Source organism: Salarias fasciatus, chromosome 2 (genome assembly GCF_902148845.1).
Source record: "Salarias fasciatus chromosome 2, fSalaFa1.1, whole genome shotgun sequence".
NCBI lineage: Eukaryota > Metazoa > Chordata > Actinopteri > Blenniiformes > Blenniidae > Salarias > Salarias fasciatus.
The window spans coordinates 12,553,242-12,578,404 of NC_043746.1; the positions used below are offsets into that span (position 1 = coordinate 12,553,242).

The 25,163-nt window shown below is 38.6% G+C and overlaps 2 protein-coding genes across 6 annotated transcripts; both read right to left on the minus strand.

Moving 5' to 3' along the window:
• LOC115407283 (hepatocyte cell adhesion molecule) lies at positions 1-24,598 on the minus strand. 5 transcript variants are annotated; one of them, XM_030117666.1, is made up of 6 exons: positions 4,087-4,249; positions 2,123-2,440; positions 1,665-1,922; positions 1,466-1,582; positions 1,132-1,242; positions 1-952 (listed from the first exon to the last, which is right to left on the minus strand). In XM_030117666.1, exons 1-6 carry the CDS (start codon positions 4,133-4,135, stop codon positions 768-770), a joined length of 1,038 nt encoding a protein of 345 aa, XP_029973526.1. In that variant the 5' UTR covers positions 4,136-4,249; the 3' UTR covers positions 1-767. The 5 variants fall into 5 exon arrangements, with proteins under 5 accessions (XP_029973526.1, XP_029973519.1, XP_029973542.1 ...); XM_030117659.1 differs by having other exon boundaries at positions 1,370-1,582; XM_030117682.1 differs by lacking the exons at positions 1,466-1,582; positions 1,665-1,922; positions 2,123-2,440; positions 4,087-4,249 and adding exons at positions 22,610-22,867; positions 23,068-23,385; positions 24,488-24,598.
• On the minus strand, positions 11,676-18,217 carry LOC115407313 (hepatocyte cell adhesion molecule-like). The gene is made up of 5 exons (XM_030117704.1): positions 18,126-18,217; positions 13,427-13,744; positions 12,970-13,227; positions 12,674-12,886; positions 11,676-12,005 (listed from the first exon to the last, which is right to left on the minus strand). Exons 1-5 carry the CDS (start codon positions 18,172-18,174, stop codon positions 11,860-11,862), a joined length of 984 nt encoding a protein of 327 aa, XP_029973564.1. The 5' UTR covers positions 18,175-18,217; the 3' UTR covers positions 11,676-11,859.
• Positions 24,599-25,163: the final 565 nt, after the last annotated feature.

The following is a 25,163-nucleotide window of genomic DNA, read 5'->3' on the forward strand; positions in this document are numbered from 1 at the left end:
TTGTCTTAAGGCAACTTTATTTTCATTGCACCCTTCTTACACAAGGCAATTCAAAGTGCTTCACAAAGAAACATGAAAGTACATTAAAATAATAGAAACTAAACAAAAAGCATTTGAAAAGATGGTTAAATGACTGACATCTGTTTCTTGAGAAAAAACAAAAAGCAGAAGTGTTTGCGCCATGGAAGCTCATTTCTTCATATGTGAATCTCCCCGGAGATAAGACAGTACCCTGGAAACCTTTCTCAGTAAATATGAGATTAAGTGCTACACACTCTGATGAAAATGTGTCTGATACTGTACACTCCTGCTGTTTAACACACTTTAAATACAGCTTCATCTGATGATGGGGGATGTTTTAAGTTTAATAAATGTGGCGTCATAACTGAGAAGCTGTCAGGACTTCCTGCTCAGCGCGAGAGTGTAAAAATAGACATGCACAGCGGATGTTTCAGGGAGGAATAATATTAGAGCAAACATTCATAAAACAGCCTTATAAATTAGAAACAAAATGTGAAATATAACTTTTTACACAAAGATAAAATACCTGCGATTTCCTTTTTTCCTTTTCTGAGCCAGGAATATCATGACTGCAGTAAAACCTTTCAACTAAAATGAATTGCATTTTTCAAAGAGAAAATAAACCACTCGCTGTTATAACAAACCTCTTTATAACCATTCAAATCCTTCTGAGTGCTGCCATGGTTAGTGGGGTCTGCACAGGTGTGGCTTTTCTCTGCCAAGGTCAGAGAGCTTGTCAAACAGACTCATCTCGCTTTACGGACTTCAGAGTACACACAGTCGTCCGTTCTGGCTCCGGGCTGCCGAGGCCGCTCGGAGAACTTCACTTGGCCGTACTCGACTTCCGGTTCTGGCCGGTGCCCCACCGGTCGCCTCTGCTGCTGAACGATCCGAACATCGGCGTACGTTAATTCATGGCCGTCGTCTTCCTCTGCAGAGCAGCAGCGAGAAAAGACACAAAGCCAGTTTGTTCACTGCTCTGCAGGCGCTACTATCACCACAGTTTCAAACACTTCGGTTTACATCAATCTACAATCTACAGTCACATAACTCTGGGTTTCAGCAATTCTTTACAACAACAAGTGAGTTAGAATTTTTGGGGTTTATTACCTTTAGTTTTGTTGTGTTGCTTCTTTTTCAGAAAATAGATGATAAGTAAAGCCACGACTATTAAAATCACCAATGTTGCAAGAACGCCAGCCAATATGGACAAATAATCACCTGTTTAAAAGACAGAAATAAAAATTTGATTCAGACAATACAAGGCGACTTCTCAGTCCAGACAAACGGAGGCAACAGGAGGAACAGTCATCACTGGATCCCTGCAGCAGGGTCAGGTCCCACTTACGAATGAACCAATGCTCATCATTCCTGTGAGGCTCAGTTGCATTGCAGGATGTGACATTATTGGAGGGCTTAACTGAACCAGTGCTGGTCTCCTTACCCCCAGAGGTGGTAGGAGGGACTGTTGTTGTCTGAAGACACAGCGTGTTATTGGCTTCATATACCCACTGTGATATTTGTGTCCCATTGGATAATGAGCAGTTAATGAATATATAGCCTGTGAGAAAAACATGAAATGAAATAAATAACGCGTTAGGAAACGCGTTATTTATTTAAATGCGTTAAATATTTTCTCTCACCACAGGTATCTAACTCCATTGTTCCGGAGGCATTACTGACGTTATTGTGGACCCAGCAGACCAGCTGTCCTGAAACATTGAGCTTCAGAGTCACACTGTTGGTCTCATCAGCACCAGAGACGAGCTCCTCCTCTGTCAGTCTGCGTCCATCCAGAGTCCAGCTGAACTGAGGACTGTCCCCTCCCCCAGCGGAGCAGGAGATCCTCTTTTCTCCCTCAAACAGACATTCAGGGGTCAGCTGGACAGACGTCACAGGAGCTGAGAGAAACACACACAGAAGTGTGTTATCATACACATTCTTCACTAAGAGTTTCTAATGAAAGGCAGGAAAGATTCACAATACAACAATATGATGAACATTAAATCAATTTGTTATTCTATCAATTGAGTGAGGATCACATTGGATCAATAATAACTTTTGTACATTTTAATTTCACTTTTAAAAAAAAGTTGTTCACCTTGAATTGATAAGTTTAGAGTCCTCTCTTCTGATATCCTCAAGTCTTTATCAAAGAGCTTCAGAGTGTAGATACCACTGTCCTTCCTGTTCAGGTTATTGATCATCAGTGTTCCATTACTGAGGGTGAAGAGAGACCTTTCTTCTATGTGATTTGTTATAACACTGCTATTTGTCCCTTTCAGTATCACTGTTGTTTCATTTTTCCACTCATATCTTGGTATTTCAGAGGCATTGTCCATCAGCTGCAGAACCACAGTTCCTCCCAAAGCTCCATAACACAGAGTTCTGTTTTTCCTGCCGTCACAGAGAGTTTCACCTGCAAATGAAACAAAACACAATGAGATATAAAAGCAAACAGTCCAACATGAGCCAGAATCAGAGCGACCATGTTTTCTGCAGACTCGTATCTTGAAGCCTTCTGCACTGAAGCTTTTACTGCTGTACAGCTGATCATTACTGTCACACCTGGTGTTGTGGTTTGGATTCTGTCTTCTCTCTGGGTTGTGATGCCAGTGCCATCATCCATCATGGATCACTGTGTTTCATGTCTTGGTACCTTATTGTGGTTCTTGCTCCACAGTTCATGGTTTGTGTTTGTGTTTTAGTTTTTGCCTGGCCGTGTATCACACTGTGGTGTGTCGATGTCTCAGTTCAGCTTCAATGTCAGTGGTGTGTCACAGTATCCTTCAATTTTTATTTATTTTATTTTTTTAAACTGTAAAGGCGGTTAAAAGTTGTCTTGCTAACCAGGACATCTACAGATGGACAAAATGTTCCAGAACAACAGCCCTTGTTTATTCTTTTTAAATATATGCATTCAAGAGACTCTGTTAAACTCCAACATGGAGACATTAAATCGGGACACATGATCAGTTTTTAACATTGTTTACAAAGCACTCCATTCATGTTCTGCAAGGCATGAAGCGCAGGACGGTCCAGGACTAAAATTCCTTGATCCTGACTGTTTGCTGTGCTCCTGGACATCCCAGAAGCTACAGAAGAAACCAACAGCTGGTTGAAGGGAGTGGCTAAACTAACCAGCTAGCAGCTGATTGACTGGTTAGGCTGACAGGCTAACAGATGACCTGACTAGCTGGTTCACTATCTCCTTCCCTGATGGTGGAAAAGAGATTAAAACGCTTTATATCCCTGTCAGATGGAGAAAGGCTGCTGTGAATACTCCATCATGTAAAGTTGTCCACTGTCAAAACAACATATCTTTTACTGTATAGCACACCTGACATGTCTTCAATATACATATGCAATCCATTCAGAATCTATATAAAGTTAGGATTCCACTAACAGCACTTAGTTGAAGACTTTCAAAAGAGTTTTATATTCGGCCAAATAATTTCTTTACTTCTGTTTCAGGGTTCTGCTTTTATGCGTCAACGTCAAACTACTGGAATTATCAGTGTTTTATTTTTCAGTATCATTATTTAAAAAGTATTTCTGTGGACCTATTTCTAGAAGCAGCCCAAAAAAATTAAGAAATGCAGCGTAAAACATTTTATTTTGTTTTATCATCCGTTCTCTCTATCAGGTGATACATTGTATTACTTTAGTTAATGATTCATTAAATATCTGGACTATAAACAGTTTTAAGGCAAATACCTTTTCTCAAAAAAAATTTTTGGAACTGATGATCTCGTTTTTATTTTCTATCTAGAAAATTTATCACAATTATTAACATTGAGTGTGTTTCCATGTGAAACTGATCTCGGCTTTGATCGTTCTTGGAGAAAAACTAAATCATTAAAATAAATAAACTTTAGATCACATGGTATTTTAAGTTTGTACAAGAAAGCAGACCTGACTGCTGAAATCCTTTGTGTTTCGGTATCTGCTCTGCTCTATGAAACCTTTTCTGCTTTATCTGATTGAACCGCAGCAAAGCCTGCCACCAGTACAAACAGCATTTCTGAAAAAGGAACCACCTTAAAAACCAGTCAGAAATCTCACCTTGAGAGACGAGAAGCGACATGACCAGCAATCCCAGCACAGCCTCCATATTCGGCTTCAGTCCTCTGCCAGCGCCTTTCAGTCTACAGGTGGACAAAACTACTTGACAGGAGAATAAGAGAGAAATTTCAGAGAGGAGTCTGCTGCTGCGCTCATTTTTAGACCAACAAGAGGGTGGTGTGAGTCTTTACTTCCCCTTTTCAACTGCCACACATTGGCTGAGTGTGAGATGGACAGAATGCAAGAGAACCATTTCTCCTTTTTCTGTCTTTGCTAAAAGAGGATTTGAGACCAATAGCCAACATGCTGAAGACTCCTCTGTGCCAATAATAGCTCAACAACAGTCAGCGGCAAAATTAAGAAATGAAACCAGGAAAAAAAAGTATATATATATCAGGGCTACTCTCATCTATGAACATTAACTATATCACACTTTGTATTTGATACCAAACTCTAGTGGTCTAATGTGATCTGCTTCAAGTAATCAGGAGGTCACTGTCACAATGTGCACATTTGCATGCACACACACACACATACACAGAGTAATCAGTAAAAGCTCATACTCGTAAAATATTGAAGCAAATAGAAATAAAGATGTCTTTGAAGACATTTTCCAGATGTGCTCAGTAACTGTCATTGTGTTAAATTTAATCTTTCAAGAAACTAAACTTTTTATTTCATTTCTACCGGTATAAAAAGTGTGAAAGTCTTCTGTAACGGAGTCATCAGGACCACATTATATCTTTATGATACTATTCCTTTATTCAGCTGTGAAGCTTTCAATGCTCTGGCAGCTTCTGATCCATGAACCGACCTTTTCAGAGTGGATGAAGGTCAAACTGAGGTGCTGCTTGGTGACTGAAGTGACAGAAGAGTTTTCATTAAAGCGTTAACTTTATAACTTTTTGCTTATTAAGGTCAGACACATCAGCACTTTAACATCATTTCAATCATATCTGAACATGTTTGGCTTTATGAAACCTTTCATGGTTCACAATTATTCATGTTGAGTCTAAATCATTTATGTGTGATGTTCTATTTGTTTTAATTATTTCTTTACTTTTAAGTTCTTTCTAACAATGTGAAGACAAGTGATCATTTCAACTTGAAATGCATGAAAAAGGGATCATTTTAATGCATGTACTTATTGCAGCCGTAGAATATGTCTTAAAAAGTTGTTTATTAGTAGGTTTCTATAAGTTTCAGTCATTTCAACTTCAATGATCAAATGATCAAAGATTTTTACACGACCAAGGTACGTTTTATCAGTTTGATTTCCTGTTAAATTGACATCATCAGATTCCAAAAAACGGGTCATTTTCTCGTTTTTTCGTTTTTTCACAAAACGAAAAAACGAGAATTCAACTCGTTTTTTCGTTTTTCCGTTCTGACTGACAAAATGGATTTTCGACTTGTTTTTTCTTTTTTGACAGGTGGGCGGGGCTTAACACTTCTCGCTCCTGATTGGCTCATGTTTGCACCGTGCTCTTCAGAGTAAAAGTCTTTACACGATTCTTTCTGACTGCAGCTGCTCCAGCCTCCTGTCAGGACTGCAAATATCTCATCGTAGCTATATTATCACTACGCACACATAATTACTCAGTGCTTAGCTGCTCTTTGGTCCTGATTGTTAGGCGCTGTGCACGGAGCAACGTGACGTCATTTCCGCTGAAATCTCAGACCGCACAAAAAACTTCCGGTTACAGTGGACGCCCTCTACGGACGGTGTCCTTTCGACTTCGATCTCCAGGTGATCACAGATTATAATGTTTTTTTTTTTATTATTTCAAATCAACGTTTCTTTGTTTGTTTACTATTTTTAGTACAGTTGGTGTGTACAGTACAGCCTGGAGAGAGGCGGGCTGCGTTTTAAATAACACTCCACTCAGCAGAAGAGCCGCTGCCAAGGAAAGACCGAGAGGAGTGGAGATGATGATGAGGAGGAGACATCAGACGAGGAGTGGAGGAGCTCCGAGGAGCTCTGCTCAGCACCTAATGTTTCAATACTCGAATAAATATCCACTTCAGTGAAGCTGTGTTTTGGTCATGGAAATTCGGCACCAAATTATGAAGTCATGGCAAACTCATTGAAAATCATAGGTGAGAAAATGTTTGAACATTTTGACTTTACCTGGTTGTTTTATTATGGTCACTTTATGATCCCGCCAATCATAGACACTTTATTATACACTCATTCTGTTGCACTAAAAATATCTGTACATATTTGTACATATTATAGCTCCTGTTATATTTTAGTAGTAGTAGTTATATTTTAGATCTGTTGTATATTAAGTTTGATCTTTTCTTCTTTTAAATTTCTTTATTCTTTATTTTCAAATTTCCTAATTTTTTTTGCACCCGGTTTTCTTCAAGCCATCATAACTAAATGTCTCCATGGTGAGATACTCTATTCTGTTCTATATGAAGCATAGATTTGCCCATACCTGGGAAACATTCATAAATTCCTCTGACAGCTCTGTCAGGAGGTTTACAGTTTCAAACTAGTCTTAGGAATTGTGCAGGCTACATGCTTGTTAACATGAAGCCAGCTCAAAAAAGTAGGTTGATAACAGGATTGTTTTATAAGGCTGTATATAGTGACAGGTGTGTTAAAAGATGTAACACAGTAGGATTAAATCAGTACTGACTTCTTCCTACATGTAGATGACTCTGGCTCCACCTTACCTTTGGCTCTTCAGCAGCAGTCAGACTGAAGTGTGTTTCCATAAAGCACCGTTACTGTAACGTGTCGCAGTGCAGAGTTATCTGGATTGAAGTTTATGATAATCACCATGTAAAATATTCAAAACACCACACGCAACCTTTACAAATGGAGTTATTTCATCTTCATTCAGCACCACTACTTAGAAAGAAATGCTAAATGCAAAAACACTGCTGTGCTTGTGTTGAGCAAGAACCAGTGAATTCAGACACATATGGGGTGAAAACTGTTTTTATTGGAAAGGACATCAACACCACCAGTTGTTGAGCTGCTCCTGTGGGTTCTCGGAGTCTGGACCAGCAGAGAGACCCGCTGCAGGAACGTCTGAAGGCCTGGCTCTGCTGCTGCTGAGAGGCCAAATCAGCCTCATTCAGCCTCGCTGCCCTGCTTCACCTTCAAGGAACTGCAGGTTCAGACGCCGCTCCTCCTCCTCCTGCTCCTCCTCCTGATGGACATGCTGTTCATCACGCTGCAGCTCCCAGCTCACCGGACGCCTGGATTTCTGTCAAGACCACCGTCAGGTCTGGTTGGTGCTCCAGCCTCCTCCTGGTTAAAAAGCAAAGGGGGAAAGAGAGCAGTTGAGCAAGGCACTGCCACCCACACCCTGCCTCCACCCATCAGACCCTGTGGTGGCAGCTGGTGGAGATGTTCCTGGACAGTAACATTGCTGGATGTTATTCAGGGTGTAATTGCAGAGTGTGGCCGATCAGCTGACTGCTCTTCTGTAATGGATTCAATATGATCTATTGTCATTTGTCCAGCAGTTTTTGTTACTTCAGTAGTTTGTGTTCACTGTAAAACTGGATGAGAGAGACAGCTGTTCAACATAAACATCCACAGTTCACAGAGCAAACTGGAGCTTCAGAAACAGCAGCATTTATTTATTTCAGTGCTCTGCATCCATTGTGCTGTCCACTGGGCCCTGTATCCAGCTGGAGCAGCAGTGGTGAATGGATCTCTATGCTTTTACTTGATAGAATACCAGTATGGATGCTGAATGGTTTACTGCAGTATCTACAACATGAACAGGGCTGCTGCTCACCTCAGAGCTGCTGAGGCTTCATAACACAGGACAGTCTGGCTGGAGGTGGAGGTGGAGTGGATGCTCCATCCTGCTCCTCCCTTCTCCCCCCTGGGCCCAGAGAAGGACTCCTGGTCCAGAAGTGACTCCTGTCCGCCTGCAGAAACGTTACACATACCACACTTCATACAACACGACAATGCTACATGGAATATGAAGTCCAGCTGGGTGTAAAGCTAACTAGCCTAGCCGCGTGCTAATGCTAACCAGCTAGCACGCTTACCATCAAAACTTACCATCAGCGCCACCTCAGCTGGGCGGCCGTGCCGTGCTGTCCTCCAGCCTCCTGCCTTCACTCGCTGGTCTATGATCATAAATTCGGTCCATGGCGTCAAACCACCGCCGGTTTTTCGGCTGTTGTGATCCTTTTTTTTTTTTTTTTTTTTTTTTTTTTTTTTTGTAATCTCTCCTCAGTTTCTTGCATTTTGCGCGGTGCTGACTGGGGTCTGGAGCCAACAGAGAGCAGCCGCTCACTCGAACAGATCCTAACAGAAGGCTGGCTCGCAGGCTTGGGTTAGCCGTTTCCGAGCCGCACCGGAAGTTGCTATGCCAGCTGAGACAGAACGCGGAAATGTTGCGTGCATATGGGCCAGTAGTTACAAAAAATGACCAGCAGGGGTCACCCTGTATTGATCTCATCATCACTCCGAATTTATACCCTTAATGTCTTAAATAATCAATAGAAATGTGGATTTACTGAAAAATAAAAACATCTCATGTGGTTATTTCTAGTTATTACAGCCTTCACTGGACTGTAGCCTCATCATCTGTGATTAGTGGATTAACTCAGTGGAGTTATGCAGATTATTGTTATATTATTTTCATATTTTTACCATGTAAATATCATAAAACCAGGACAACAGCAGGCTTCAATACACATTTCAAATGGTTCCTCTGATAGAGAAGCATCTCAGTTCATTACCATATATGACATGATCACTGAAACTGGAGCCATTACAGTCAGAATGGTCTTTTTGTTATTGTACTATATTTATCAACATAAATCCACAGGCCGACTTTTACCCAGTATGACAACATTCTGAGAGCATGGGATCACACTGCTGACATGAGACGACCAGAAAGGATACTGACCATTCCCAAGCACAGATAAAGAGGACTGATGTTCATCTCAGATTTTACATTATTATTGTCCAGAACAAGGGAAGTGTGGTCAAACACTGTTATATTTGTTATGCCTGCACTGGAAAAGAGAAACTAGCCAATTTCATTGTACACTGTATAACAACAATAAGACCATTCTGACTGTAATGGCTCCAGTTTAAGTGATCATGTCATATGTGGGAATGAATTATGATGCTTCTCTGTCAGAAGTACCGTTTGAAACGTGTATTGAAGCGAGCTGTTGTCCTGGATTTATGATATTTACGTGGCAACACATGAAAACAGTCCTACAACTTGCAGAACTCCACTGTGTTCCTCCACTGATCACAGATGATTGACGCTACAGTCCACTTAGAGCTTGACTAATAAACAACCGTGTAACATTTATTTTTTTTCACATTTCGATTGATTAAGACATTGAGCACGGAACACTGAGAGATGAGCAGATCAATACATGGCGACTCCTGCTGGTCATTTTTTGTAACTACTTTCATGAAGTCAGGAGTCGAAAACATGCAGTTCAGAGTCCAACAATTACAACCAAAGAGCAGCAAAGCACTGAGTCATCATATTTGCGTAGTAGTAATATAGCTACGATGAGATATTTGCAGTCCTGACAGGAGGCTGGAGCAGCTGCAGTCAGAAAGAATCGTGTAAAGACTTTTACTCTGAAGAGCACGGTGCAAACATGAGCCAATCAGGAGCGAGAAGTGTTAAGCCCCGCCCACCTGTCAAAAAAGAAAAAAACAAGTCGAAAATCCATTTTGTCAGTCAGAACGGAAAAACGAAAAAACGAGTTGAATTCTCGTTTTTTCGTTTTGTGAAAAAACGAAAAAACGAGAAAATGACCCGTTTTTTGGAATCTGATGATGTCAATTTAACAGGAAATCAAACTGATAAAACGTACCTTGGTCTTACACTGTTCACTAAAACTGAATGGAAAGAAGAAACTCAATCAGTTTAAGTTAGGAGGTGAAAGCATGTTATAAAGAACAACACTGAACCTTTAAAAAGTTGTTTAATTTCACAAATTATGTTCAATTTCAAACCTTCACGAAAAGCATTTCCACCAGTACATTTCACATTTGTTTGGTGAAATATTTCCAAATCTGTTGACGACAGATGAAAGATTATAACCTTCTGGAAGACAGTGGCAATTTCATGGAATGCAGTAAACATCTGAGTAGAGTTTCTATCATGTGATCTGAAAACTTGAATGTTGAGGAAAGTTCATGATGCCAGGCATTTTCTGATTTGTTTCAGATGAGGTCGCCCTCTAGTGACTGATTCAGACTTCAGCACTGCTCCGTTTGCCTCCTCGACTCCACATTTCCAATGACAAAAAAAAAAAAAAAAAATACAGATGGTAACAAGTTTCTTACTCAGTGCATATTTAGAAAAAAAAACAAGAAAAAAACCAGTGAGCTTCATATTTTAAACTTGGATTGTGGTTGGAAATAGGTGGAACTAGTCAAAATGTATTCTAAAGTAAAAGTGTCATTGCTTTGCTTTGCTGAAGTTGAACTTGTTTTTTATCTTTAATATGTATTGAATGCTTACATTGAAAGCACATTTAGCATAGAAACTGTAAAGCACATTAAAATAACTCTACAAAGCTGAAGTTCTACACAAATATATAAATACAAAGTAAGATTTCCCCCGAATGATTCAATTCACTCCAGAGCAAGTCAACAATTTCAATTAATTTTAATCTTTATTCAGTCAAATTCATAAGATTCCTTTATTATACATTTCATTGAACACAGATTAAAAAATGATTTCATCTCAGCTGAATGGTCGACATGCTCAGGAGTGAATTAAAAGACATTTTAGAGAAAGACACATTCACTATACAGTGTAAAACTGTGGAAGAGAGAGCAAAAAATATGATTATTATATAATATTATATAAGTTTAATCTCTCTCCTTCTTTTTGAGGATGTTAAAACACATAAAGGAAGCAAATTACTTTGTTAATATCTTTTTGAGGAGTTGTCTCCATTTCTTTTTTCACTCCTGCACTGTAAAAAAAAACAGTATGTACTATTTATTTTACAATTTTTTCCTGTATTTTCAAAATGCCAATTAATTTACAAAAATAAACTGAATTTACATTTCAAATGTAATATAGCAAGAAGTCCCTGTAACTGTTAAAGAACACAATATTTCTTTTCTTTTGCAAAGAAACCCCATTAGAAATACAGATATTTATTGATAAAATACGTTAATGAGTGTGTCGTAATTTCACAAATATTTTTCAGTTATTTACAGAAATAAACTGTAAAATTAAACTTTACAATACACACACAAAAAAAGGGGAAAATCATTTTATCATTATCTCCATGTGTGCGTGGGTTCCCTCTGGGTTCCCCAGCTACCTCCCACTGCCCAAAAACATGCATGTCAGGTTAATCGGTCACCCTGAATCGCCCCTTTCAAGTTCTGGTTTTGAAAGATGAATCACATTCAACAATTTCATTGTTTTATAACATTAAATGTTTGTAATTAAACGTTAAACAACCTCAAACTAAGGCAAAATCTTGTTAAAATTACAACTATAAACTGTATTTTAATGACAGAAATAAATGGCGTTTTTATGAAAAAGCAATTTTCTGTTATTTCATTGTATTTGTTTGGCGCCCCAGCTGCCAGAAATTTACCGTTTTTTACTATTTGTTTTTTTTAACACTGTGTGCTTTGTTCTGTGTTTCGTGATTGACATGCTCCTGAATGAATAAGAAGTGAAACATTCCATGAAGTACAGATTATTTTTTCCAAATTGTATTCATGGAAAAATACAGCATTAGGTGTGGGTTTAGGAAGCAGGATTTCTTATTTCACCCATCAGATCACAGAGATCCACTCTCTTCCTCATTCCTGGAGGATCTTCCTTCCTTTTTGTATTTGTTTTTCTTCCAAGTAAAATAGATGAAAATTGCAATGACTGAGAAAAATCCCACCAGTGTCAGCAAACCACAGACAAGCCCGGAGGGATCTGTTCAGAAAGAACACAAACCAAGACATGATAGGTTAGATCAAGATTCAATTGTTTAGATTTTTAACACATTAACACAATAACAAACTGGTTTAACTGAACCAATGCTGGTCTCCACCACAGAGGTGGTAGGAAAATACAGAGTGTTACTGGCTTCATATACCCACTGTGATAACGATTCACAAGTGCTCAGAAAGCATGGTTGTTGGTGTGTTAGAGTTATTTTATATGATTTGTGTATTGCTGATTAGTCATTTATTCATCATCTGTGACTGTTGTCAGTCAGCTAACAGCAAAGTATTCTACGTTAAATCCCATCAGCAGGCTGCATGTATGTATCTTTTAATCCCAAATGGTCAAACTGTGGAAATATTTGTAATTTCTTTAATGAAAAATTCCTTAATCTTTTCAGTTGTGTTTTAATCGTTAGAATTCATTAAAAAATGAATGTAATATAGCAGCACTGCAGCATGAAGACTGACTGGTTTGAGTGAGAAGGTCTTGTAGGTGTGGCTAAACGCTGGAACAGCACCATATATGGCATTGTGTTTATGCTCTGTTATTATCATCACACATTTGACATCAATGGAAATGGTCTGAAAAAGCTGTTTCAGGCAGAAAAGACAGAAGTCAGTCCATTCCCTGCAGCAGGGCCAGTTCCCACTTACAAATGAACCAATGCTCATCATTCTTGTGAGGCTCAGTTTCATTGCAGGATGTGACATTATTGGAGGGTTTAACTAAACCAATGCCGGTCTCCTTATCCCAAAAGGTGGTAGGAGGGACTGTTGTTGTCTGAAGACACAGCGTGTTATTGGCTTCATATACCCACTGTGATATTTGTGTCCCATTGCATAATGAGCAGTTAATGAATATATAGCCTGTGAGAAAAACATGAAATAAAAATAAATAACATGTTAAGAAACGCTTTATTTATTTAAATGAGTGAAATGTTTTCTCTCACCACAGGTATCTAACTCCATTGTTCTGGAGGCATAACTGACGTGATTGTGGACCCAGCAGACCAGCTGTCCTGAAACATGGAGCTTCAGAGTCACACTGTTGGTCTCATCAGCACCAGAGACGAGCTCCTCCTCTGTCAGTCTGCGTCCATCCAGAGTCCAGTTGAACTGAGGACTGTCCCCTCCCCCAGCGGAGCAGGAGATCCTCTTTTCTCCCTCAGAGAGACACTCAGAGGTCAGCTGGACAGACGTCACACGAGCTGAGAGAAACACACACAGAAGTGTGTTATCATACACATTCTTCACTAAGAGTTTCTAATGAAAGGCAGGAAAGATTCACAATACAACAATATGATGAACATTAAATCAATTTGTTATTCTATCAATGATTGAGGATCACATTTGATCAATAATAACTTTTGTACATTTTAATTTCACTTTAAAAAAAAAGTTGTTCACCTTGAATTGATAAGTTTAGAGTCCTCTCTTCTGATATCCTCAAGTTTTTGTCAAAGAGCTTCAGAGTGTAGATACCACTGTCCTTCCTGTTCAGGTTATTGATCATCAGTGTTCCATTACTGAGGGTGAAGAGAGACCTTTCTTCTATGTGATTTATTATAACACTGCTACTTGTCCCTTTCAGTATCACTATTGTTTCATTTTTCCACTCATATCTTGGTATTTCAGAGGCATCATCCACCAGCTGCAGAACCACAGTTCCTCCCAAAGCTCCATAACACACAGCTCCATCTTTCCTGCCATCGCAGAGAGTTTCACCTGCAAATGAAACAAAACATAATGAGATATAAAAACTCTCTCATACCCGTATCATACAGGAGGAGCAGAAAAGCCACTGATAATCAACTTGCACTAAATGTGAGAAATCTGGAACAAATTATCAGTCATTGTGAGATTTTTTTTTTTGATTTCTTGTCTCAAACTATGTTCAGTGAAACAACACATGAAAAGAAAAAGGCCTTGTTTCAGGAAGATGAAGTGGAACGAAATAGGGACTCAAGAGTATCGAAGAGTATGATTGATTATCCCTTAATTTGACGGTATTTTGTAATTTTGTTGTTTGTTTTCTCATTTGATTTTTTGTTTGTTTGTTCTGTTTCTATTTGTATATTCCTGTTTAATCTCATGAGGGCATGAGAAATGCTGACACTATTTCTAGTAGTTTTCTTTTTGAAGAGGCAGGAGCAATACTTGAAAGCTTAAAGGATGACAGTATGTTTGTGTCTGTTTTGTCTGTTCTGGTCATTTTCACAATAAAACCAAATAAATTAAAACTGAACCAAATCTATTTCAGTGATTTGAGGGAATGCTACATTTACTTCCATAAAAAAACATCATTTTTGTGTATTGTCAGTCAGCTAACAGCAGAGCATTCCCAGTTTAATCCCATCAGCAGGCTGCATTACTTGTCTTTTAATCTTAAATTGTACAACTGTGAAAATATTTGCAATTTCTCAAATGAAAAATTTCATAAAATCCTCAATTGTGTTTTAATATGTAGAATTCAGTAAAGGTGCATAAATAAACTTCATATTAGCAGCAGTGCAGCATGAAGACTGGATGGTTTGAGTGAGAAGGTCTTATGTAGGTGTGGCGAAGAGCTGGAACAGCACCATATATGGCATCGTGTCTACGCTTTGTCATTATCTTCACACATTTGAAATGTGTGATCAACGGAAATGGTTTTAAAAAAGCTGTTTTAGGCAGAAAAGACAGAAGTTAGTCCAATCTGTCTTTACAAGTTGACTGAAAAACATTTGTGAAAGAGTCTTTATAACAACATGCCTGAGGATCATTGTAATCCATAAGATACACAGACTAGTTTGATTCTATTATAGGTCATTCAGGTTTACCTGGAAATCTCTGAAGGTGATCTTGGGTAGGGCTGCCACAAACGATTATTTTGGTAGTCGACTAATCACCGATTATTTTTTCAATTAGTCGACTAATCGCATCATATATAAATTAAATGTAGAAAATAGTTTATCGCACCACCATGAAGCTGCTCTTATATAGGGATGGGTACCCTTCACATCTGAATCGATACGATATCGATACTCGGTACCTGCGAATCGATACCGGTATTTTTCGGTACCTGTTTTCGATACTTTTTTGGGGGGGAGGGGGGGGGGGGTATGCATTTGGTAATTAAAGTTATTTTGTATATTTAAAAAAATAGTCTAAACTTCGGAATTTTGAACATTTATGCTTCAATAACATCAAGTGAAATAACTCCAACATAGAACTTGAGAAAAATGTGTGTGGGGATAAAGTAAATAATTTAAATAAATAACAATAATAAATAACATAATAAAAATAAATAGACTCAAAATAAATAACTGTATGAAATGTTTCACATTTGCACCTGCTGCCTGTACAGTAACAAAAAACTTTCAAAATAAATAACTGCATAAAATGTTTCACATTAGCAGCACCAGGCACCTCTACAGTAAACAAACACTTAAAGAGCAACTAACCCCCAAATCACTTTTTTTTTGCTGATAAACTATATAAATGCATGTCTTATATTGTTGTCTACTCGTTTCTGACATTACTTTTACAATTTAGTGCAAATTTGTTTAAAATCCTATTTTTGTGACAAAAACCGTCTTACTACCGCCCCAAGTGGTTTAACAGCGTTTATTACATTTGAATTTTGTGATTGGCTGGATGATGGCATCCAACGTACGTATTACCCACGCCCCTGCATCCATCGTACGTCATCGAGTACAGCCCTATATAAGCGATGCCTCCCCTACGAGTTGGAGTCGGACCAGAGCGAGCAATCTTTTTCCGCAGCGATTAGCAGATTAGCATTGTTTTAGCAGTAGCATCATTTTAGCATTAGAGTGAGCTGGTTAGATCATTTAGCGTAGTTCACAGGCGTAATTTACGTAGGGTTGGTGGGTTATTAAAAACCGACGAGCTCCCCAGGAGCGCCGACGCTCCGTGTTCCGAGTGAGCACCACTCTGCGCCACTCCCACGCTCCGTGTGAGCACCGCACCGCTCGGAGTCGCTCGGCCAGCATGCGCTGTCACAACAACTCAGCCCCCCCCCCCCCCCCCCCCCCCCCCCCCCCCCCCCCCCCCCCCCCCCCCTTTTCCAATCCACCGAGCCCGCCTCTTTTCAAATCCTGAGGGGGGCGGAGTAAATCTCTGTCAAGGGGGTTAGTTGCTCTTTAAAGGTATACTGGAGGATCCTTAGAACCAATCAGAATTGTAAGGTTCCAACTCGTAATTGGGCAGTCATAATGCCAATCAAAAGCCACGTGGGACCGCTGTTGCGTGATGACGTATCATGTCGAGTCGCCGCCTCGATGCGTGCGCTTGTTTCGAGCCGCGCATGCGCAGAGCGTTGTTTAGGAAGTGACATGCAGCGGGAGCGATCATCACAGAAGCCGCAGAAGCGGCTTGTTCCTCCCGCGAACACCTCTGAACAGGGGCGGGGTGGCCATTGGGAGGTTTCCCGAACGGCCGGTGTGTTCCAGGCCGGTGGAGTCTATTCCGGCCGGCGGCCACAAGCGGCCGCCCCGCCCGCTCTCACGGCCCGTGTGTCACGGCTCCCGGTATATTATATATTTGCTCCCGGTCTGCAAGTCGAAATACTTAGAAGATTTTGGACCCACATAACCGCGTCACCCGTGTCCTCCGCTCTTGCCGGTGCATAATGTCAAGGTGCGTTCAGGGTAAAAAAAAAAAAAAAAAAGGTGCGTTCAGGTACCGAAATGTGGTACTGACGGATTTCCCGTGAATCGATACTCGGTACTTCAGTGGGAATTCGGTCGGTACCAAAAAATTACCGAAATTCGGTACCCATCCCTACTCTTATATATACCATAATTAGATTTCACCTTTAAGTGTTTAAGGTATATTGCTAACTAAAAATAAAGATAATTGATATGATAGTTCATAAAACCTTTATTGAAATATGCAACAAACACAGTGTACCACAAAGTGCAAATACTTGAGTAAAATAAGGAAAAGGCACTTGCCTAAACAACACAAAAATAAATCCTTCATGTTAATTTTTTATTCCTTAATTTGTGTTTGGCGTCAAGTATAGCAACAATGAGGCAGGCACCTGTAACTACGGAATTATTGAAGTTTTCGTCTCACTGACTCAAATAAAACAAAAGTGCATTTTGTGTTCAGTTCTCAACTGTATGGAACTTTATTACACTCTGACTCTACATAATCCCAAACTACACACGGCTCTGGTTCACAGCCAGGAAAGTCAGCATTTCTACATGTGTTGGAGACAGGCTTGCTCTCTTTTGAGAGCAGATGTTCTGCTGCAGAGAAAATCCGCTCCGACGGGGTGGAGGCTCTGAAAAATAACGCGAGAAAACATTAGCGCGAAATCACTTCTTATTAAAACACATCACTGTTATGTTACAGAAAACATGAAATGTGTGTGCTAAAGGCAGCTAATGAATCAAATCGTCACCGCTAATGTTAACATTGACAGCTATGAGTAAATAGCAAGTTAGCCCTCTATGCTAATATTATTAGCTTACCGAGACGATGGTCAATCTTCATCTTTGGCACAAGCCACGACGTGCTTCCATTTCGGGTGCTCATGCATCGCAGTTGTGCTGCCGTGGAAGGCAAGTTCTGTCTTGCAGATACTGCATTGAACTTTTCTCTGACGTTTTCTTGTACTGCTCCCACACTTTTGAGCTCCGCTGCTGCCGGGTAGCCATGATACCAGTCTGGTGTCATGGCAGCAGACACGACTGCGCATGTGTGTTAAATACAGAAAGGCAGACGCGGCAGTGGAAGGTACCGCAGCAGTTTCGAGACAAAAACAAAGATTTAAAAAACAAACAAACAAAAAAACGACCAGTCGACTATTAAATTAGTCGTCGATTATTTTAATAGTCGACATAATGGTGATTAATCGACTAATCGTGGCAGCCCTAATCTTGGGCAAAAGACTAAAGCAAACACACCTAAGACTGTGAGAAAAACACTATGTTGATGAAAACTGTGATTTTCTGTTGCATATTTTCTCAAAATTTAAGCTGAATTCATCACCGAAATAATGAGGAATCACATAATAACCAACAGTGTTTTTGTCTGCATTACAATTATTATTTCTGAATCATTAATATAATGTGAAAAGGTTTGAGATTCTCACCATGAGGGACTCCTACCAGCATCACCAACAGGACAAACACAGCATTCATGGTTCCAAATTGATCAGCAAGGAGTCAGAGATGTCTTCGTCTGTCCTTCAGCCTGACAAGAATCAAACTCTTTAACACAAGGAAGTTACTGTCCTAAATGAGGAACCTCTCAAAGTGTCATCCTTCCTCATTCATTGTTTTTACACCATTAATCAGAAATGTCAGAATGGTGGGACAAAAGTTGTATTTCTGAGAGAAAAAAAAGTCACAATTTTGACCCGGTCCGGATAAGCGGTGGAAGATGGATGGATGGATCTGGATTGAAGTAAAGATGATGGCATACATACACAGAGTCCAGGTCTGTTTGAAATAACTGTAGCTCCACTTTGATGACTGGATGTGTTTTAAACAGACCCAAGTCTCATTTTAAGAGTCTGGGCCTTGTTGAAGCGCGGCTACTTTTCAAAGAATTAAGTTCTGTTCCACAGAGCCGCGGTCAGGTCTAAAATAAACATAGTTTCCAGACTTGAAGTCAAGAAAGAATTCATGTGTAATTTGCGTCTGCCCGTAAAGAGCCAAGTTTGCCTTAAACAAGTATATTATAAGGATAATATATAATACATTATAATAATATCCAGCAAATCCATTTAGAGTTACCCATTCAATGTTAAAGAGTTTGACTTTGGTTTTTAAAAAGTCCAGGTGATATGCTCCAGGTTTAGAGTCAGTGTCTTGTTCAAGCAGAGGGTATTTATTTTTACACTGCTCAAATTCTGTTTAAAGCTAGTTAAAGGGTAGTCCCAATGAAGATTCAAAAGCTTTTTTGTAGACAGGGAAGGTCAACATAGTCTGAGGGGGTGTGGCAACTTTAAAGTTCCAGCAGTAAGAACCACTCAAAGAAGTTTATGCATTTCTGTGTGTGACGTTAAACTTTGGAACCGACTGATCTCAAGCAAAGTCCAAATATTCACTAGTTTAAATCAACATATAAAAAAAAAAATACTTCCAATTCCATGAATGAAGACAGGGGTGAAGGTGTATGTTAAAGGTGCTGTCGGCAGGATTTTGCTAGTCACTGCTAATTTTTCTGTCTTTTCTTTGGATTAAATGTTAGAGTATCCATTGATAATCCTTTAGGAGTGTAGCATAATTGCACTACCGCGAGGGCGCAGCGTTTCCATCTGTCTCTGTTCTGAGCTGAAAATGAATCGCGACAGCTCCAGGTATCTTTGACCAATCAGAAGAGCCCCTGAGGCTCTAACCGTGATTGGTCGAGGGGCGTTTGTCGCACGTTCTTGTGGGAGGGGCTTAACTTGCATAAAGGTGTTATGTCAGAGAAAACAGGACAGGATTGGCTGTGCTGGGTTTCAAATCGCCATCTTAGATGGGTCAAATCGCCATCTTGCTCAGGTAACCCTAAGCAAGATGGCGGAGATGCTGAATCCTGCCTACAGCACCTTTAAAAGATCTAATTCATAATGTACAATAATATATATGCATTACTATATTATAATATAAACAATGTAGGAACTTACACTGTATAGTGACTAATGTCTGATTATAGCAAATATAGAATTGGGTACATGGGTTTGTATGTATTTATGTGTATGTTGGTGTGTATACATGTATGTGTATACGAGCTTCAGTTCTCACATTTACACTGACTGGCCAGAAGTACTAAGTACAGTATTCATGCTTTGTAATCTCATCAATAAATTCATGATGTTTCATTACAAAGGTTTTTGCTGAAGTTTTTCTTCAACAATTAAAATAAAGAAATATGACACAAGTGTGAAAAAGCCTGTGGAGTCTTTCATTTCAACAAATGTGTGGTTTCTGAGGAGAACACGTTAGTTTTCACCTGATGAGACGAAGAAAAATCACCCAGACAGTCAGCAGTGAATTAGGTGAAACAAACTGCAAGCAAAACTCTGAAATATATTGACCACAGAGGAAACTTTTCACAAGAATATCAGCATTTTTCTATTTTTTGCCTCAGATAGCTGCTCTTCTGACTACATCAGAGCTGAGATCAATACATGAAACATTATGATATAAATATAAGTGAGTGACAAATAATAAAGTATAAATAACAGACTAAATGTTTCTCATGTGCTCCATTAAATCTTGTCTGAACATGTTTGGCATTATGACGCCTTTCATTGTTATGATTTTGTTTGTATGGTGTTCTATTTGAATTATTGTCATATATTTCTTTACTTTCTTAAGTTCTTTGTAACATTGTGAAGATAAGTGATCATTTTAATGTGAAATGCATGAAAAAGGGATTAAATGAAGAGTATGTATTGAAAAGTTGTGTATTAGTAGGTTTCTAGATAAAAGTTTGAATCATTTCAACTTCAGTGATCAAAGATCTTCACTGTTGATCAAAACTGAAAGAAGCCACGCAATCAGCTGAAGTCAGGATGTGAAAGGGTGTTAAAAAGAACAACAGTGAACCTTTAAAAGTTCTTTAATTTCACAAATAATGTTCAGTTTCAAACCTTCACGAAAAGCATTTCCACCATTTCCACATTTGTTTGGTAAAATATTTCCACATCAGTTGTCTGTAGATGAAAGATTGTAACCTTCTGGAAGACAGAGACATTTTTATGGAATGCAGTAAAACATCTAAGTTGAGTTTCTATCATGTGATCTGAAAACTTAAATATAGGATGAAGTTCATGATGCCAGGTATTTTCTCATTCGTTTCAGATGAGGTCGCCCTCTAGTGACAGACTTCATTACTGCTCCGTTTGCTTCCTCCACTTTGTTGCAAACGGAAAAAAAAAAAACATTACAGATGGCAACAATTTTGTTGCTCTGCGCAATTTCTTTGAAAAAAAAAAAAGATGAAACCCAGTGAGCTTTATATTTTTGACTTTTAACAGATTATGACTTCATTACTTACTTCACTTTGTTTCAAATGGCAACAAAAAAAAAAAAAAAAAAAAAAAAAACATGACAGATGGTATACAGTGATAATAAGAAACTGATTGAGCTTCATATATTTGACTTGGATTGAGGTTGGAAATAACTGGAAGTAGTTAAAATATATGCTAAAGTACAAGTGTCCTTGCTTTGCTTTGCTGAAGTTGAACTTATTTTTATCTTTAATATGTATTGAATGTTTACGTTGAAAGCACATTTAGCAGAGAAACGGTAAAGCACACTAAAATGACTGTACAAACCAGAACTTATATAAAAATACAAAGTAAAATTTCTTCCATATGCATTTAATTCACTCCAGAGCGAGTCAACAATTTCAATTAATTTTAAAAACCTTTAATCTTTATTCAATCAAATACATAGGTTTTCTTTCTTATCCATGTTATGAACACAGATTAAATATTTCAATCTCAGTTGAATCCTTGACATGCTCATTAGTGAATTATGACTTTAAATATAATGTAAAAGCCATTTTAGAGAAAGTCACATTCAAAAAACCAAAATGAGTTTGTTTTTTTCTATTTTTATCTGTGGTGTAAAACTGTGGAAGAGAATCAGTGTGGAAGAACCAAAAAAATTGGTTAGTTTAAAGAAAATTTATATTATTTATAAAGTTATATTGTAGAAGAATACAAACATGAAAATATGGAACTTGTGTGTGTGTTTGTGTGTGATATAGATACACATCAAAAAGACTGACTGTTATTTATAATAATATACAAAAGACTGACAAACTAAAAACGATAAGAAACAACAATATGAGTATTGATTATTTCATACTTGTTAATAATAATAAGTATCCAGAGTTCAGGGAGTCAACTAGGTAAGTTGAAACTCCCTCCTTCTTTTTGAGAACGTTAAAATACATAAAGGAAGCAAATTACTTTGTTAATGTCTTTTTTAGGGGTTGTCTATGTTTCTTTTTTCACTCCTGTGCTTTGTTCTGTGTTTTGTGATTGACATGTTCCTGAAGTGAAATATTCCATGAAGTACAGATTATTTTGTCCAAATTGTATTCATGGAAAAATACAGCATTAGGTGTGGGTTTAGGAAGCAGGATTTCTTATTTCGCCCATCAAATCAGAGAGATCCACTCTCTTCCTCATTTCTGGAGGATCTTCCTTTCTTTTTGTATTTGTTTTTCTTCCAAGTAAAATAGATGAAAATCAGAATGACTGAGAAAAATCCCACCAGTGTCAGCAAACCACAGACAAGCCAGGAGTGATCTGTTCAGAAAGAACACAAACCAAGACATGTTAGGTTAAATGGCGATTCAGTTGTCTCAGTTTTTAACACATTAACACAAAAATAAATTGGTTTACCTGAACCAATGCTGGTCTCCTCACCCACAGAGGGAGGGGCTGTTGTTGGTTGAACACACAGGATATTATCGGCTTCATGAACCCACTGTGATGTTTTTATCCCATTGGAAAAGGTGCAGGTAATTAATATATAGCCTGTCATTGAAAAAAAAGGATTCACACATGTGCTCAGAAAGCATGGTTGCTGGTGTGTTCGAGTTATTTTACATCATGTTTTCTCTCACCACAGGTATCTAACTCCATTGTTCCAGAGGCATTACTGACGTTATTGTGGACCCAGCAGACCAGCTGTCCTGAAACATGGAGCTTCAGAGTCACACTGTTGGTCTCATCAGCACCAGAGACGAGCTCCACCTCTGTCAGTCTGCGTCCATCCAGAGTCCAGCTGAACTGAGGACTGTCCCCTCCCCCAGCGGAGCAGGAGATCCTCTTTTCTCCCTCAGAGAGACACTCAGAGGTCAGCTGGACAGACGTCACACGAGCTGAGAGAAACACACACAGAAGTGTGTTATCATACACATTCTTCACTAAGAGTTTCTAATGAAAGGCAGGAAAGAGTCACAATACAACAATATGATGAATATTAAATCACTTTGTTATTCTATCAATGAGTGAAGCTCAGATTTGATCAATAATAACTTCAATACTCTTTAATTTCACTTGTTGAAAAAAAGTTGTTTACCTTGAATTGATAAATTTAGAGTCCTCTGTTCTGATACCTTCTGGTCTTTATCAAAGAGCATCAGAGTGTAGATACCACTGTCCTTCCTGTTCAGGTTATTGATCATCAGTGTTCCAGTACTGGGGGTGAAGACAGACCTTTCATCTATGTTATTTCTTATAACGACACTCTTTCTTACAACCAGTATGTTTGTTGTTTCCTTTCTCCACTCATATCTTGGTATTTCAGAGGCATCGTCCACCAGCTGCAGAACCACAGTTCCTCCCAGAGCTCCATAACACACAGCTCCATCTTTCCTGCCATCGCAGAGAGTTTCACCTGCAAATGAAACAAAACATAATGAGATATAAAAACCCTCTACCCGTATCATACATGAGGAGCAGAAAAGCCACTGATAATCAACTTGCACTAAATGTGAGATATCTGGAACAAACTATCAGTCATTGTGAGATTTTTTTTTTTTGTATTTCTTGTCTCAAACAATGTTCAGTCAAACAACAAGTGAAAAGAAAAAGGCCTTGTTTAAGGAAGATGAAGTGGAGCAAAATCAGGACTCGAGATTACTGGAGAGTATTACTGATTATCTTTTCATTTGAAGGTGTTTTGCAATTTTGTTGTTTGTTTTACTCATTTAAATTTTTGTTTGTTCTTTTTCTATTTGTATATTCCTGTTTAGTCTCATGAGGGCATGAGAAATACTGACACTATTTCGGGTATTTTTCTTTTTGAAGAGGCACGAACAATACTTGAAAGCTGGATGGATGACAGTTTGTTTGTGTCTGTTGTTTGTTCTTGTCATTTTCACAATAAAACCAAATAAATTGAAAGTGAACTAAAAGTAAAAATGCATAAATAAACTTCATATTAGCAGCATGAAGTGAGAAATGAGAAAGGTCTTTTAGGTGTGGGGAAGTGCTGGAACAGCACCATATATAGCATTGTGTCTACGCTTTGTCATTATCTTCACACATATGAAATGTGTGATCAACGGAAATGGTTTTAAAAAGCTGTTTCGCGCAGAAAAGACAGAAGTCAGTCCATTCTGTCTTTACAAGTCGCAAAAAAACATTTGTGAAAGAGTCTTTATAACAACATGCCTCAGGATCATTTTCATCCATAAGACACACAGACTAGTTTGATTCTATTGGAGGGAGCACACCTAAGTGTGCTGTGACATCTCTAAAGGCATTAATTTGTCTGGTGATCTTGGGCGAAAGACTAAAACAAATACACCTAAGACTGTGAGAAAACACTGTGTTGATGAAAACTGTGATTTTCTGTTGCATATTTTCTCAAAACTTCAGCTGAATTCATCACCGAAATAATGAGGAATCACACAATAACCAACAGTGTTTTTGTCTGCATTACAATTATTATTTCTGAATCATTAATATAATGTGAAAAGCTTTGAGATTCTCACCATGAGGGACTCCTACCAGCATCACCAACAGGACAAACACAGCGTTCATGGTTCCAAACTGATCAGCAAGGAGTCAGAGATGTCTTCGTCTGTCCTTCAGCCTGACAAGAATCAAACTCTTTAACACAAGGAAGTTACTGTCCTAAATGAGGAACCTCTCAAAATGTCATCCATCCTCATTTGTTGTTTTTACACCGTTAATCAGAAATGTCAGAATTATGGGACAAAAGTTATATTTCTGAGAGAAAAAAAAAGTCAGAATTCTGACCCGGTCCGGATAAGCGGTGGAAGATGGATGGATGGATCTGGATTGAAGTAAAGATGATGGCATACATACACAGAGTCCAGGTCTGTTTGAAACAACTGTAGCTCCACTTTGATGACTGGATGTGTTTTAAACAGCCCCAAGTCTCATTTTAAGAGTCTGGGCCTTGTTGAAGCGTGGCTACTTTTCAAAGAATTAAGTTCTGTTCCACAGAGCCCCGGTCAAGTCTAAAATAAACATAGTTTCCAGACTTCAAGTCAAGAAAGAATCCATGTGTAATTTGCGTCTGCCCGTAAAGAGCCAAGTTTGCCTTAAACAAGTATATTATAAGGATAATATATAATACATTATAATAATATCCAGCAAATCCATTTAGAGTTACCCATTCAATGTTAAAGAGTTTGACTTTGG

Bases quoted from the DNA above. Each gene is read 5' to 3' on its own strand.
- LOC115407283 (XM_030117659.1), bottom strand. From the start codon at position 4,135: ATGGAGGCTGTGCTGGGATTGCTGGTCATGTCGCTTCTCGTCTCTCAA. The intron at 2,441-4,086 runs GTGAGATTTCTG...TTTCATTTGCAG, and splicing joins GTCGCTTCTCGTCTCTCAAG to GTGAAACTCTCTGTGACGGC. The intron at 1,243-1,369 runs GTAAGTGGGACC...TCTTTTAAACAG, and splicing joins TGATGAGCATTGGTTCATTC to GTGATTATTTGTCCATATTG.
- LOC115407313 (XM_030117704.1), bottom strand. From the start codon at position 18,174: ATGAATGCTGTGTTTGTCCTGTTGGTGATGCTGGTAGGAGTCCCTCAT. The intron at 12,887-12,969 runs GTGAGAGAAAAC...TTTTTCTCACAG, and splicing joins AATGGAGTTAGATACCTGTG to GCTATATATTCATTAACTGC. The intron at 12,006-12,673 runs GTAAGTGGGAAC...CTTTCTGAACAG, and splicing joins TGATGAGCATTGGTTCATTT to ATCCCTCCGGGCTTGTCTGT.